We start from the raw sequence: 15325 nt of genomic DNA on the forward strand, positions 1-15325 counted from the left end.
CTTCCCTGGTGGTCCAGCGATTAAGAACCCATCTTCCAATGCAGGGGATGCAGATTTGATCCCTGGTTGAGGAACTAAGATCCCACGTGCTGCAAAGTGCGGGGCAGCAGGTGTAGGGGGAGAGCTAGTGAGGGATGTGCAGGCAGCGCACAAGGCTTTTTGGGGGCAGTGAAAATATTCCGTATGATACAATAATGATGGATACAGGTTTTTATATGTTTGTGCAAACTCACAGAGTGAATCAGAATGTAAACTATGGACTTTGGATGATGATGTGTCCATGTGGGTTCATCAGTTGTAACACTTGTACCATTTTGGTGGGCATGTTGATAATGAAGGAGGCTATGCACTTATAGGGACAATGCTAAGTGGGAAATCTGTGTACCTTTCCCTTAAATTTTGCCCTGAACCTAAAACTGCTTTTTTTAAAAAAAAGTCTTAATAAAAAAAAAGTCTGTTTTTATTAACTAGGCCATGTGTGATTAATTAAAACAATCATCTTGACTTTCCATATTTTTATATTGTTTTATATTATTTTAAATATTTCTTACCAACCAACGATTACAGTAACATTCAACAGTAAGGGCATATCACTTATCATTTTGGTGCAAATGATGAGAGATAAGAGGAGGTAAGAATGGAGGAGATAAGAAATTGATCTTCCTTTTCTTCTCACATTCTATTTTATCTTTATTCTCTTTGTACCAAATTATTAAAAATTTATTTACTTCTTACCTTGCATTTTAATAGTACATTACATTCACCAGTCACTTCCCAGCTCAAATACTCAGCGAAATGTGGACCTATAAAATTTTAATGACATCAGCAAGCAGCAATGTTAATCATGAATGCAAAAATCCAAACTCATTCTTAAGTTCTAAGTTGATTTATGTTTAAAGTGAAATTTTTGAAATTAAAGATTTAGTTTTAAAATATTTTAAAATGTGTAATAAAATGTGTAATATTTTAATCATTTGTAATGATAAATATTTTCAATTACTTTTATTTATCAGGACATTATTAACAAGGCAATAATACTCATTTTAGTTTGTTATGGAAATAACCTTAGAATATTTTGTTCAAGAAACTGAAGATTTTCTCTTTATTTACTGCCTACTTTTACCTTGTTTCCTGATCCATTCTTGACGCTGGAATTCGGCTTCTTTCTGGAGCTTTTTATAAACTGAAAATCGAAAAACAAAGAAATATGAAATAGAGTTGGGCGGTAAAAGTGTACATGCCAGTCACTGTGCTGTTATTTACATTCATTATTATAACACTCACATCAGACCACCCTATTTGTTTTCATTATTTATAGATGAAGAAAAAGGCTTAGGAAGGCTAAGAAACTTGTTCAAGGTCATGAAGTCAGGAAACGGTCAAATAGCTTTGGCTACTGCAAATGTAGAGACCTGGCCAGCGTTTCCATTGCTTTATTAAATACTACATTTTAAATCTTGGTGATTTCCACACTGGCTTATAACAGCTGCCATACAACCAAGTTGTAATGGATGATTAACTGATTTGACATGCTCTACTCATGCATATTTTTCTTCTTCATTTAAGTAATTTAAAGCAGGTACACATTACAAGAGAGTTTCATAGTTTCTGAGACATAATACAGTCTGGGTTGTATTATAGTATCCTTCCCTGGAGAATTTTAGTAATAACTACTTGTTTATACATGAGATAATTTAAGTGCAGTCTTGCCTGTGGGCCAGTGATAACTTTGGTGTCCTTTTAAATTAACTTTTCATTTCTAGGAAATAAAGTACTATGGAAAGTATTAGCTATAATACTGGAACACTGGAATCCAATCAAGAAATAATTCCTGCTTCTCCCACATGACTACTTTCCTGTGGTGGGGTATTTACATTGAAGGAAGTAGCAAAGGCTTTCAGATAATGTTCCACAGAACTCTCACCATCTCCAATGAGAACAAGGGTAGAATGGCCAGTTGCTCTTCCGTCTTGAACCTGGAAGGTATATGTGCCTTCATCCTCATCCTGTAGTTTTTCCATAAACATTTCAATTATACCAGTGTTTCGGTCAATATGCATCTTATATTTCTTCAGTGTAAAAAGGAAAAGAAAGGAAATATGTGAGATAGATAGGATGATAACAAGCCATGTAAAATAAACACACAAACTCCAAAGTATCATAATCTAATAAAATTCCTCATTAACACTTTAATGAACGGTTTCAAAATCCTGATTCCAGAAAAATCAAAATATGTGGAATCTCTGACCTTGACCAGAATTGATTATTAAAAGTCTGACATTTACTTTTTTAAATATAACTAAAGTTTCATTACCCCAAATCACAAAATGTTATCAAAAAGTTGTTTTTAGATCCCCATTTCACTTGGGTAATATGATATAATCAATCTGTATTTCCTTTCTCATTTCCCACTTGTGAAATGATTTAAACCTCCCACCCCAACGTTCAGTGGTTTTTATTACAACTTATGTGCATTCTAATAGGGCTTTCCCAGCCCTATTAGACATCCTATAACAATATGTTAAAAAATCTAAAACGTATAAAACCCACCGGCCCTTCAAAAATCTCCTTTTCGTTAAATATGTAGTTGACTTTGGCATTGGCAGACAGCTTCTCAGCCTGCATCCAGAACCGGACCTGGCCTTTCTCCAAAATTTCTACTGCCAATTCTGATTTAACTGGGACCGCTGTGAAAAATAAAATAAGAGATGTAATTATATTGATTGATGACCAATTGTATTGTATAGATTTTTTCAACAAGTGGGAAACAATAGAAGTAGTGACATGGCACCTTGTTCTTGTGAAGTGAAGGAGTGAGAGCGCTGTAGGAAAACTTGCTATGGACGGGCAGTAGAACTGGGCTCTCATCCTGACCATCATAGATGTCGTACTAAAAATGACAGAGATGGCCTTACCTCCTAGGATCACTCAGCTAACCTTTGTGACTTTCTACGGTTAGCTTTGGTTAGGATTCAGTTCAGTTTAGTTCAGTCGCTCAGTTGGGTCCAACTCTTTGCGACCCCATGGACTGCAGCATGCCAGGCCTCCGTGTCCATCACCAACTCCCATAGTTTATTCAAACTCATGTCCATTGAGTCGGTGATGCCATCCAACCATCTCAGCCTCTGTTGTCCCCCTCTCCTTCCCCCTTCAATCTTTCCCAGCATCAGGGTCTTTTCCAATGAGTCAGTTCTTCACATCACGTGGCCAAAGTATTGAAGTTTCAGCTTCAGCATCAGTCCTTCCAATGAATACTCAGGACTGATTTCCTTTAGGATGGACTGGTTGGATCTCCTTGCAGTCCAAGGGACTCTCAACAGTCTTCTCCAACACCACAGTTTAAAACCATCAATTCTTCAGTGCTCAGCTTTCTTTGTAGTCCAACTCTCACATCCATACACGACTACTGGAAAAACCATAGCCTTGACTAGACAGACCTTTGTTGGCAAAGTAATGTCTCTGCTTTTTAATATACTATCTAGGCTGGTCATAACTTTTCTTCCAAGGAGCAAGTGTCTTTTAATTTCATGGCTGTAGTCACCATCTGCAGTGATTCTGGAGCCCCCAAAAATAAAGTCTGTCACTGTTTCCATTGTTTTCCCATCTATTTGCCATGAAGTGATGGGACCAGATGTCATGATCTTAGTTTTCTGAATGTTGAGTTTTAAGCCAATTTTTTAAGCCAACTTAAAAGTTTTAAGCCAACTCTCCTCTTTCACTTTCATCAAGAGGCTCTTTAGTTCTTCTTCGATTTCTGCCATAAGGGTGGTGTCTTCTGCATATCTGAGGTTATTGATATTTCTCCTGGCAATATTGATTCCAGCTTGTGCTTCATCCAGCCCAGCATTTCTCATGATGTTCTCTGCATACAAGTTAAATAAGGGCAACAATATACAGCCTTGACGTACTCCTTTCCCGATTTGGAACCAGTCTGTTGTTCCATGTCCAGTTCTAACTGTTGCTTCCCGACCTGCATGTAGGTTTCTCAAGAGGTAGGTCAGGTGGTGTGGTATTCCCATCTCTTAAAGAATTTTCCCCATCTTGTTGTGATCCACAGAGTTAAAGGCTTTGGAGTAGTCAATAAATTAGAAGAAGATGTTTTTCTGGAACTCTCTTTTTTTTGATGATCCAATGGATGTTGGCAATTTGATCTCTGGTTCCTCTGCCTTTTTTAAATCCAGCTTGAACATCTGGAAGTTCACGGTTCATGTATTGCTGAAGCCTGGCTTGGAGAATTTTGAGCATTACTTTACTAGCATGTGAGATGAGTGCAATTGTGTGGTAGTTTGAGCATTTTGAGCATTCTTTGGCATTGCCTTTCTTGGGGATTAAAATGAAAACTGATCTTTTCCAGTCCTGTGGCCACTGCTGAGTTTTCCAAATTTGCTGACATATTGAGTACAGCACTTTCACAGCATCATCTTTTAAGATTTGAAATAGCTCAACTGGAATTCTATCACCTCCACTAGCTTTGTTCATAGTGATGCTTCCTAAGGCCCACTTGACTACAAATTCCAGGATGTCTGGCTCTAGGTGAGTGATCATACCATTGTGATTACCTGGTATGGTTAGGATTATTTAGGGACAATAACAGTGTGATGAAGACTCCAGAACTGTTCCCTGTAGGGCAAGGTCAGCTGCTAATGAATTGTGATGGCAGGCAGTTCATTTTCCATCTCTGGGCCTTACCTGCCTCCTCTGTAAATGGATGGAATTGAACCAAATGTCCTCATTGGCCAGGATATTTTCCTGCTCAAACATGCAATGATTTAATTACAGTATATAATTATATATACTTTCCTCAAAATATTTGGAAAAGAGTTAAGTTTTATTTTTTCAACAATGTAACTCAATTTGGAGGTTCTTTAAGCTGTTTAAGAAATGAATCTTAAGAAAGAATTTATTTTGCTACATATGTAAGATGAATTAGCTTGTCATTTAAAGTCTATCCATCCCAATGGTATACCAGTTTGTTTAAGTTCTTAGATTAAGCAAAATTTTTCAGATGCAAATAAGCAAGTCATGATCAAGAAGCTATATTAAAATAAAGTATGGTTTACTGCACATAGAAAGTAAGGAACTATAAAATATCTCAATAAACTGTGGAAAATTCTGAAAGAGATGGGAATACCAGACCACCTGACCTGCCTCTTGAGAAACCTATATGCAGATTCAGGAAGCAACAGTTAGAACTGGACATGGAACTACAGACTGGTTCCAAATCAGGAAAGGAGTATGTCAAGGCTGTATATTGTCACCCTGCTTATTTAACTTGTATGCAGAGAACATCATGAGAAACGCTGGGCTGGATGAAGTACAAGCTGGAATCAAGATTGCTGGGAGAAATCTCAATAACCTCAGATATGCAGACCCTTATGGCAGAAAGTGAAGAGGAACTAAAAAGCCTCTTGATGAAAGTGAAAGAGGAGAGTGAAAAAGTTGGCTTAAAGCTCAACATTCAGAAAACGAAGATCATGGCATCTGGTCCCATCACTTCATGGGAAATAGATGGGGAAACAGCAGAAACAGGGTCAAACTTTATTTTTTGGGGTTCCAAAATCACTGCAAATGGTGATTGCAGCCATGAAATTAAAAGATACTTACTCCTTGGAAGAAAAGTTATGACCAACCTAGACAGCATATTCAAAAGCAGAGACATTACTCTGCCAACAAAGGTCCGTCTAGTCAAGGCTATGGTTTTTCCAGTGGTCATGTATGAATGTGAGAGTTGGACTGTGAAGAAAGCTGAGCACTGAAGGACTGATGCTTTTGAACTGTGGTATTGGAGAAGACTGTTGAGAGTCCCTTGGACTGCAAGGAGATCCAACCAATCCATTCTAAAGGAGATCAGTCCTGGGGGTTCTTTGGAAGGACTGATGCTAAAGCTGAAACTCCAATACTTTGGCCACCTATGCAAAGAGTTGACTCATTGGAAAAGACTCTGATGCTGGGAGGGATTGGGGGCAGGAGGAGAAGGGGACGACAGAGGATGAGATGGCTGGATGGCATCACTGACTCGATGGACATGAGTTTGAGTGAACTCCGGGAGTTGGTGATGGACAGGGAGGCCTGGCGTGCTGCCATTCATGGGATCGCAAAGAGTCGGTCATGACTGAGCGACTGAACTAAACTGAACTGATAAAATATCTCTGATTTACACCTGTATATCTTAAGCCATTTGAACATGAATGAAATTTTTAAAAAGTTGGCTGACATCTCTCAATATCAGCTTCTGAATTTCTTGTAACTTGAAAATGTTCTCTACAAAGACTTCTCCAGCCAAAAGATCTATATCAGAGGTGATTCCTAGACATGATTTCTGGAAAAGGATGATTGTTTCTCAAAGTTTTGTAGTCCTTCACTTTTATCAGGGAAAACCACCCTTTGCTTTCTCTCAACTATTCTTAAACACATCTCAAAATTTAAAGATATGTTTAAATTCTTGAACATATCTTAAAATTTTAGCATATGCTATGTTTTAAATTATAAGTAATTATAAGCTTGGTATAAGATTTACCAGATGTACATTAATATTTCTTTATAGCAAAACTATCCTTTTCTTTTTTAATTTTATGTTTTAGTTGATTAACAATGCTGTGGTAATTTCAGGTGTACAGTAAAGTGATTCAGTTATACATATACATGAATCTATTCTTTTTCAAATACTTCTCTCATTTAGGTTGCTACCTAACATTGAGAAGAGTTCCCTGTGCTATACAGTAGGACCTGTTGGTTATTCACTTTAAATATAGCAGTGTGTACACATCAATCCCAAGCTAACTATCCCTCCACCCTCTCCCCCAACTATGTTTGTTCTCTAAGTCTGTGAGTCTGTTTGTATTTTGTAAACAAGATTATTGCATCATTTCTCTAAAACTACCCTTTTTAAGCTTCAAGGATGCCTTTCCTTTGCACTATTCCATACTCATGTGAACGTCAGTTGTAGAGTCATTCTATGCAGAGTTGGAAGGAGGCTCAGACATCATCTACTGTGGCCAGAGATGGGCTCTGATGTCACACCTCGATTGAGCACAGTCACCTCCTCCTGAAACCCTGTGTTCTTCACCTGCTGACATGGCTATTACCTGCCTCACAGGCCACCCAGAGTGCTTATGGTACCAGAATGCAGGGAGCCACTGCAAATAACCACTGGTGCTCAAGAAAGGTGAGTTCTCTTTATCCCCTGATTTTACTGATGACAAAACTCAGGAAAGCTTAGTAACATAACCAGGTGGCAGAGCTGAGATCAGGGTTATTCCCTCTACTTAGTGATCTCTTGGTCCCGGCCATCCACTCTGAAGAACACTAGTGGTTTTCCAGCAAGAACAGATCAAGAACAGACCCCAGGGTGGTGAGAGCAGGGGTAAGCCTTCTCCCTGCTCCCAGGAGCAGCATGCTCCTGCTTGCTGCAAGTAAGTCTCAAGGGGAGTAGAGAGTAGAGTCTCTTCCAGAGAAGTGTGATCTCATTCCAGGGACTCTCATACACGAGTGATGCAGTTACGAAGAAGCCCAGTGTGTGGGGGTGGGTGGCAGGGACACGCTCTCCCGGAAGCCTCCAGAGCCCTTAATGCTCACTGCCCTGAGTAATACAGACATCATCTGGGGAGCACGGGCTGCCAGGGTTCACTGGGCAGGTGCACACACAGAAACAGTCCATGTCCTGGTTAGTGTCAGACCACCCAGGTACCTGCTGTGTCCTTTGGGTCTAGTTACTCAACCTCTCTGAGCCTCACTTTCTTCATCTCTAAAATTAGATCACCACAGTACTTAATGACCCTTTTAAGGTCACTGAGGAGTTTAAATAACACATTCCATTTAAGCACCCTATGAACAGCATGTAAATAGGTACTCTGTAAGAGTGACTATTAATATTTTGGTGACTCTTCCTCCATTGTTTAAACAACACCCTATAACCAATTGTAAAATATATTTACACCTAAGAGGACATACCAAATAGATATAATTTGTGTATATGTGCTTGTGCATATCTGCACACGTGGAGCATATATACAAATGTACATATACAAGTGGGACAATAACCAGTGTCTACAAATAAAAAAAATATTATGCAGACTTTGTTTTTTTACATGAAAGTGGATTTTTTTAGAAAGACACACATTCCACAGACAGAATGCAGTTCATCTCAAAAGGCAAGAGGCATGCAGGACATTGCTGATACTGAAATATATCTTCCTCCCCACATACCATGAATATATATATGTGTATATTTTATATATATATATATACATACACAGATATATATTCAATACACTGACTTTCTACACTGCAATTTAGTATCATAACTGGCAAGACAAGCTAGGTTATTTTCTATTTTTAGCTTTATATATATATTTTTTTCTTTCTGCTCAGCCCTAAATTTCCTTAGGCTCTTTTCTCTGGCAGTTAATTTGCTCCAGCAAAATATCTGTTATTTGTAGGCTTAAGGTATATGTTTAGTGGTTTTCAAAATATTTTTGAAAACAGCTTAAAATAGAATTTACTGTGTCCTGGAATAAAGAAATACCACACTCTTTTATTACACTCTGAAAGGAATGAGACCATTTAAGACCTTACAAAATCTCAAGATGACTTAATTATGCATCAACATATACAAAGAAGTGGATATAAATTGAGAAATTGGATATGCTGCTTTGACCCTGTCATCACATCTCTGAAGACATTCACATAGTGACCTGCCTGATCCAACAGCAAATGAAAGGAACTGAAGCTGTGATATTTAAATGCTGCTTCAAGGGGCTCACAGAAGCTCCCTTTGGTTGGGAGAGTTATGCTTTCACATCAGAGTTTTTAATGCATCCTTGGGTTTTCTCTGAGCTGACCCAAAACACCACACTTGGTCTCTAATAGAAGGGTCCCTGAGTGTGCTGCTCCCCTCTCTCTTACAGCCAGCAACCAGTGTTGATGCTCATGTAGAATAAAATATCTCAGCATAAATGACAGGGACAGCAGGCAGTTACTACCTGCAAGTCCATATGATCACTGGACAGCAGGGAGCCTGGGCGCCTCCAATTCTATGGTAACACCCTAACTTCTCTCCTCTCCATCCTTTAAGCTAAATGCAAACATTGTTAGGAGCAGCTGTTGCCTAGACACTTGGTCAATGTTTACTGCCTGACTAACTAGATTAGTGGGTGCTGCTCTTTCTGTTTTGCATGATAGACAGTGGGAGCGTTCACAGGCTCCGGCTGTGCTGGGCACCGTGACTCTGTCTTCCATTCCCTCGCCTCACAGCACAGGGAACAGAAAGGGAGGATATATGTATAGTTGGCAGACAACTCTTCTGCAAGTGGGTTTGTCTCGATCACTGCTCTGTTTCAGTATTTATATTTTACCTGAAGAGTTCAAGGATCAATGCCCTGTTGATTGTCTCTCACAGCACCTCTATATGATGGGGGCTGTTAATGATTATAATAGCCATTCCTGGAAAAGAAACTAAGACCTTGGGGAAGTTGGGGTGAGTTGCTCAGGTTCACAGAGCACAGAACAAAGAGAGTCCAGGTCAACCTCTACTCTTACAATTTAAAAAGAAATAGCTTTTAAGACACCATTCATGGTATTACTTTTCCAGTTTTATGGTTAATAAGCTTACAGAAGAGAAGTGGTTCTCCCCTAGAATTCAGAAGCCTGCGTCCAGCACCCTCACCCCACAGGCACCCCACTGTGCTCTGCCGAATAAAGCTGGTTTTGCAAACATTCTAGCTGAGGCCAGTAGTCACCAGCACCCAGCCACACCATGAAGCACGTCATGTATTCTTTGGGAATGTGAAGAGGTCAGACCACTGGTTTTAGAGCTTTGTTTTTTAATCACAGCTCTGCTGAGAATTTCAGGAAAGCTGGATGTCCTCTCCCTAGAAATGTGCAAACATACAACATACAACGTTTTGCCTACAGTTTGGGGTCAGGTTATGGTTTCCTGGGTCCCTGAAACTCCTGTATTAGTGAAGAAATTTTATCTTAGGGATTAAGGAAGGAAGACAAAATTTCTGAATTAAAAGAATGAGTGATGCTATCACTCTGTTTTTTCAGAGTGTAACTTTTCAGATGCTTCACTGCTTTGGCCAGTGGGTACCAATGTTAAGAGATCCAATCAGGTCAGTGGAACTTTCCAAGTATTGTTTCAGACTTCTTTCTCTTCTCTTGGGTGTCAACTGTGGAAATTAATCTTTTATGTAGGTAGTGCTTCATTGAAGGGTTTGATGATAGTTCAGAGAGATTCTTACTCTGATCAAGGCATCTTTATCTTATTTTCCAGGAATTTAAAATGGAAGGTACTGTCTTTGTTGTCGTTGTTTAGTCGCTAGGTCATATCTGACTCTCTTGCAACCCCATGGGCTGTAGCCCACCAGGCTCCTCTATTCAAAGGATTTCCCAGGCAAGAATACTGGAGTGGGTTGCCATTTCCTTCTCCTGGGGATCTTTGCAACCCAGGGATCAGACCAGGGTTTCCTGCATTGGCAGACAAGCCATCAGAGACACCCATAGGGTACTGTTTTTAGATTGTCTTTATTTAGAGGTATGGTTCTTCTATTAAACACTAACATTAAATTGTTTAGAAAGAGCTGTTTGCCTAAAAGATGTACAAATTACTGTGTCTAGAAGATATATATATGTGTGTATGCTGCTGCTGCTAAGTCGCTTCAGTCGTGTTCGACTCTGTGCGACCCCATAGACAGCAGCAGCCTGCTAGGCTGCCCCGTCCCTGGGATTCTCCAGGCAAGAACACTGGAGCGGGTTACCATGTCCTTCTCCAGTGTATGAAAGTGCAAAGTGAAAGTGAAGTCGCTCAGTCGTTTCCAACTCTTAGCAACCCCATGGACTGCAGCCTACCAGGCTTCTCCATCCATGGGATTTTCCAGGCAAGAGTACTGGAGTGGGGTACCATTGCCTTCTCCAATATGTGTGTGTATACATATATGTAATATTCCAAAATATGTAGCAAAAGATGAAGAATGCAGTTACCCAGCTGTTACACCCCCTAACCTGACAGTGCTCTCCCTAGCAGAGCACGGGATGTGCTCTTGTCACTGTTCTTTGTACTTCTGGAGAACAACGGGAAAGCTAAATCAGCGCCTTTGGAAAGTGCGTCAGCAGCTACCAGTGTATGTTCCATTACATGTTCTCAAGAGAGTGTCCTCTCTTGATCCTGTCAGAGTCGTTTAGTGCCATGGCTGAACTCTGAGTGTATTGTGGACACTTACTTGGGAACTTGTGTTCTTGGCTGAGAGCAAGCAAACGTTTCAATTCTGTAGGGAGAAAATGAGAACAATTACAGCTTGAACTGCTAAAACAGAAGTCACTTAATCCTGGAGAACCACTGAGAAGTCAGAGCAGGAGTTGACTCATGAATGAACTGATTTTGACCTACCTTCCTCATCTATCAAGTAGCTCGACGCTATTCCATCAGTGTCTGTGACATCGCAGGAGTAAATGCCCAAGTCTTCCGTCCCAAGGTCTTTGAAGGTCATTTTCGTCCTTCAGAACAGAATGTTTTATAAGAAGCGAGGCTGTGTAGGGCCTGGGGGCTGTGCCCTGCCCTGTCTCCAGCCATCTGTACATGCTGCTCCCATCATGTGGAGCATGTGCTCCATCTGCCTTGCTGACCTAATGCTCACCCCCTCTTGCTGCTTCTGGGAAGGCTTTCCTGACCTCCTCCCATGGGGTGATGGTGATGGGACAGGGAGATGGTACCGACCTCCCATCCCCAAGCCACGATGCATATCAATGCATATCCCAAGTAAAGAGATTTTCAGCTGATCAACCCTTGCTGGGCAGCCTGAAAATCCTTTCCTTCACAGGGCAGAACCACCCAATGCCCCTGTTATGTCATCCCTGGCACTTCCCATTTTGGAGGTTATTAAATGGCATCGGTATTGCCTACTTCATTGACAATATGCCTGCACTTTGTGTCTTTAGGGACGAGATCTGTTTTGCTCACTGTTGTGACCTCCACCATCCATACCTTATCTGGCACATAATATGTGCTTAATAAATACTTGTGGAATGAATGTATGGGTCAATGGTCTAGTTCAGTTTGTTTTCTAACTTTTGTGAGTCACATAGCTGGTCAGTGTCTAAGGTCATCTGAACATTTACATGTTTGTCAAGTTAGTCATGGAAGAAATAGTTCCAGTTTGATTGTCTTTCCTTTGACCAAAATTATGTTTTACTTAAAGGATCTTACAGCACAGTGACAGCAGAATGTCTTAATTATATAGAGTATTTCCTTGCTGTTCTCCAACAAAATTACTACTTCTTTCTTTTATTTTGGGATATATTGGATTTTTTTGTAATAGAAATAATACTTAGGAATATTGTGTTTTACCAAATGTAATGTAATCTGGTTGGCAATATAAAGATACAAAGCTTGATAAGTAAGACGAAATTTAAAAAACTCAAAATCTTGAGTTTGAAGGAAGTAGCAGATCATAAAATTAATCCCCTTTACTTCTTCTGTTTTACAGAGAAAGAAACTGGAGGTCCATGGAATTAAAAGCTGCCCCAGGTCACACAGTGGCTCCTGGTAAAGCTGGGCTCCTGGTAAAGCTGTGACTTAAGATCACCTCTCCCATGCTTCTCTCTCCTATGGAGTTTGTTCCAGGGCAGTATTGTGTCTCTCACAAGTGGTGGTGAAAAACCAGAACAGATTATACCTAATCCATTTAATTTGCCAGAACTTGAATCAGCAAGTTCTTCCTTACCCATTTCCCCATAAGGATCCTCACCATTACTTTAAGATTTCAAAATCTCGTAGAATAATGAGAATCATCTTTAACGTTCACTTTAATGCCATCAAAGCTTTTCTTGCATCATGAATGATGCCAACTAAAACCTGTTGCTTGCCATCTGCCTCTACAAAGATGAAGCCACTGGCCACTGCAGTTGCTGACCTTCAACACACCCCGAAAGGAGTTCAGGGCAGAGATCAGGAATGAGGCACTCTACGCTCTGGGAAAAACTGGCAGAACAGGACTTCAGATAGTTGGGTGTTTTTTAGAAGATTTTATGAGCTCAACTTCTAAGTGAAAGAAAGGATGAGATGGTTGTATGGCATCACTGACTCTATGGACACGAGTTTGGGCAAACTCCAAGAGATACTGGAGGACAGAGGAGCCTGGTGTGCTGCAGTTCGTGTGGTCGCAAAGAGTCAGACATGACTTAGTGACTGAACAACAATTTCTTGCACCTTCTCATATCTCGAGAAGCACTAAAGTCATTAACATCTGCTCCTTATGACTAGCAGCAAGCTTCTGCCAAAACATGTGCTTGACTGCTCACTTCCCCCTTCAACAAAATCACATCTGTTCTGACCTCTCTACCTACTTTGTTGGAGCAGTTACTAAGAGCTATCTGAAAGGCTGTCTTGTGGGCTATAGTCCTCATTTTTGCCCCGAATAAAATGTCATTCTCACCATTTTTTCAGTCAACAATAAGATAACATATGAGAAAGCATTTTAAATGGAATAATGTGAAAAGTACTTTATAAGGATTGTTATTTCTTAAGGTTTATACTGGTGATCACTTTTTACACTACCAGATAAAAATATGTGTGATTTCATTCTCTTAATTGAAATGGAGAATAGCTTACTTCACTCTCCTTTCATGAAAAGGAAACACACAGTTACAATTGAAACGGTACGTACTTGTTGCCTTTGCTTTCAACCTCTAATCTCGGAGAGTCCTCCGTGGGCACGTAATCTTTGGACCAGGTGAACTCAGAACTTGGAGCCATCTGATCACATTCAAAGTTCAAGGAAATGATTCCATTGTCATCCACACTTACAACAACTTCTTTGGTTCCTAGAAGATGAAAAACAAGGTGCTGATATTTCCTGGTAAAAGTTAATCAAGTAAGAATTCCTCACCTCTTTACTTTAGCCTTAAAGCAGGGCCTTGAGTCTGTGCAAGTGAAAAGTCCCAGCTGCTCACTGTGACTGACAATCCTGCTACAATTCAACTTTGTGTTGCAACACGGAATTAAGCAAATGTACCATGTTTCTTAGGTACTGTTAACACCATGGACAGGTACTGTTTGGTCAGAGTTGCACAACAACAACAGTTAGGGGACTGTGTTGACCATAACAAGAAGGGCAAGGCAGCCCTGGGAAATGCCTAATGCATGACTTTTGCTTCGATAATACCCATATCTAACTAATCATCAAGAAAGGATAGATAAGAGATAAAGAAACCAAAGGGAAACTGAAGGAGAAAAGGTAGAGATAAGAAGAATTGCCTTTACTCACATGTTCAAGATTTGTAAATCACTTAAGAATAAAAAAAAAAAACCATGAAAACAAGTTTTGCTGATTAGATAACCATAAATTAATCTAAAGATGCTATTCTAGGTTAGAACAATAGATACCTAGAAATGATTGCTATTGAACAGTATAGAAGCTTAAATGGAAATGAATTTCAAGAAATTCAGATGTTTCAAGATTAGTTTTTGTATTTTAAAAGAAAACAAGTTAATATTTTAACATTTCTGAGGGTTATAATAAATTACATCTGCATACAATACAGCAATTCAGGGACTTCTTGGGTGGTCCAGAGGTTTTAAGAATCCACCTTCTGGTCAGGGAACTAAGATACCACAAGTTGTGAGGCCACTAAGCCCGTGCACCACAACAGGAGAAAGCCTGAGCACACCAGAAAAAGAGCCTCTGAGCAACAACGGAGGCCCAGTGCAGCCAGTATGTATATGTGTATGTGTAGCGAGTCAAAGAGCTTGTGTAGCATGTAAAACTTCCATATCTATGCCTAACTCCAATTTAAAGTAAAATGCTCTTCTTTTAATTAATGCTCTTCTTCAATTTAATTGCCACTCATTCTATTACCAGTCTAAACTTGGTTTGTTTCCATACATTAGGAAAAATATTTTATAGTTAATTTCAGAAAGGTACAGCTTCAATTTTTGAAAAGCATAAAAAAGACTTCCAATAAATACTTCGCAAATGATGAAAAGTTTTCTCTTCTCCATTGCATTGTTCAGTTAAACTTGTCAGGAGAAAAACAATTCCAGAACTCCTTCCAAGTTAAGGGCAAAACCAGTGCCCAAAGAGTGACTGGTGACATGAAGGCGTTGGTTCCTAAGCCTGGCGGTTAATTTAAATTGTGTCCTTATTGATAACAGCGTATGCTTCAATTACAAGCCTCCAAAAAGTGACTTAAAACATGGAAAGTTTAGAGAAAACTAATTCTAGGAGATTTTTAAAAATTACTTTTTAAAAAACAAAGGGTTATTTTCACATTTAGCTATATAGATAAACAGAAATAAGGATCTTTTAAAAGATCTGATTGCTCCTTAAGT

At 39.6% G+C, this 15325-nt stretch overlaps 1 protein-coding gene across 1 annotated transcript in view; it reads right to left on the reverse strand.

Moving 5' to 3' along the window:
• The window catches only part of MYOM1 (myomesin 1), a 122146-nt gene that overhangs the window by 16934 nt on the left and 89887 nt on the right, over positions 1–15325 (reverse strand). The window contains exons 22-28 of the mRNA XM_005893650.3: positions 13662–13818; positions 11387–11493; positions 11220–11264; positions 2551–2687; positions 1925–2069; positions 1124–1183; positions 736–803 (exon numbers count right to left, since the gene is read on the reverse strand). Of these exons, the coding sequence (XP_005893712.2) occupies positions 736–803; positions 1124–1183; positions 1925–2069; positions 2551–2687; positions 11220–11264; positions 11387–11493; positions 13662–13818 (719 nt within the window). The remainder of the gene's footprint in view (positions 1–735; positions 804–1123; positions 1184–1924; positions 2070–2550; positions 2688–11219; positions 11265–11386; positions 11494–13661; positions 13819–15325) is intronic.

Source organism: Bos mutus, chromosome 24, assembly GCF_027580195.1.
Source record: "Bos mutus isolate GX-2022 chromosome 24, NWIPB_WYAK_1.1, whole genome shotgun sequence".
Taxonomy (NCBI): domain Eukaryota; kingdom Metazoa; phylum Chordata; class Mammalia; order Artiodactyla; family Bovidae; genus Bos; species Bos mutus.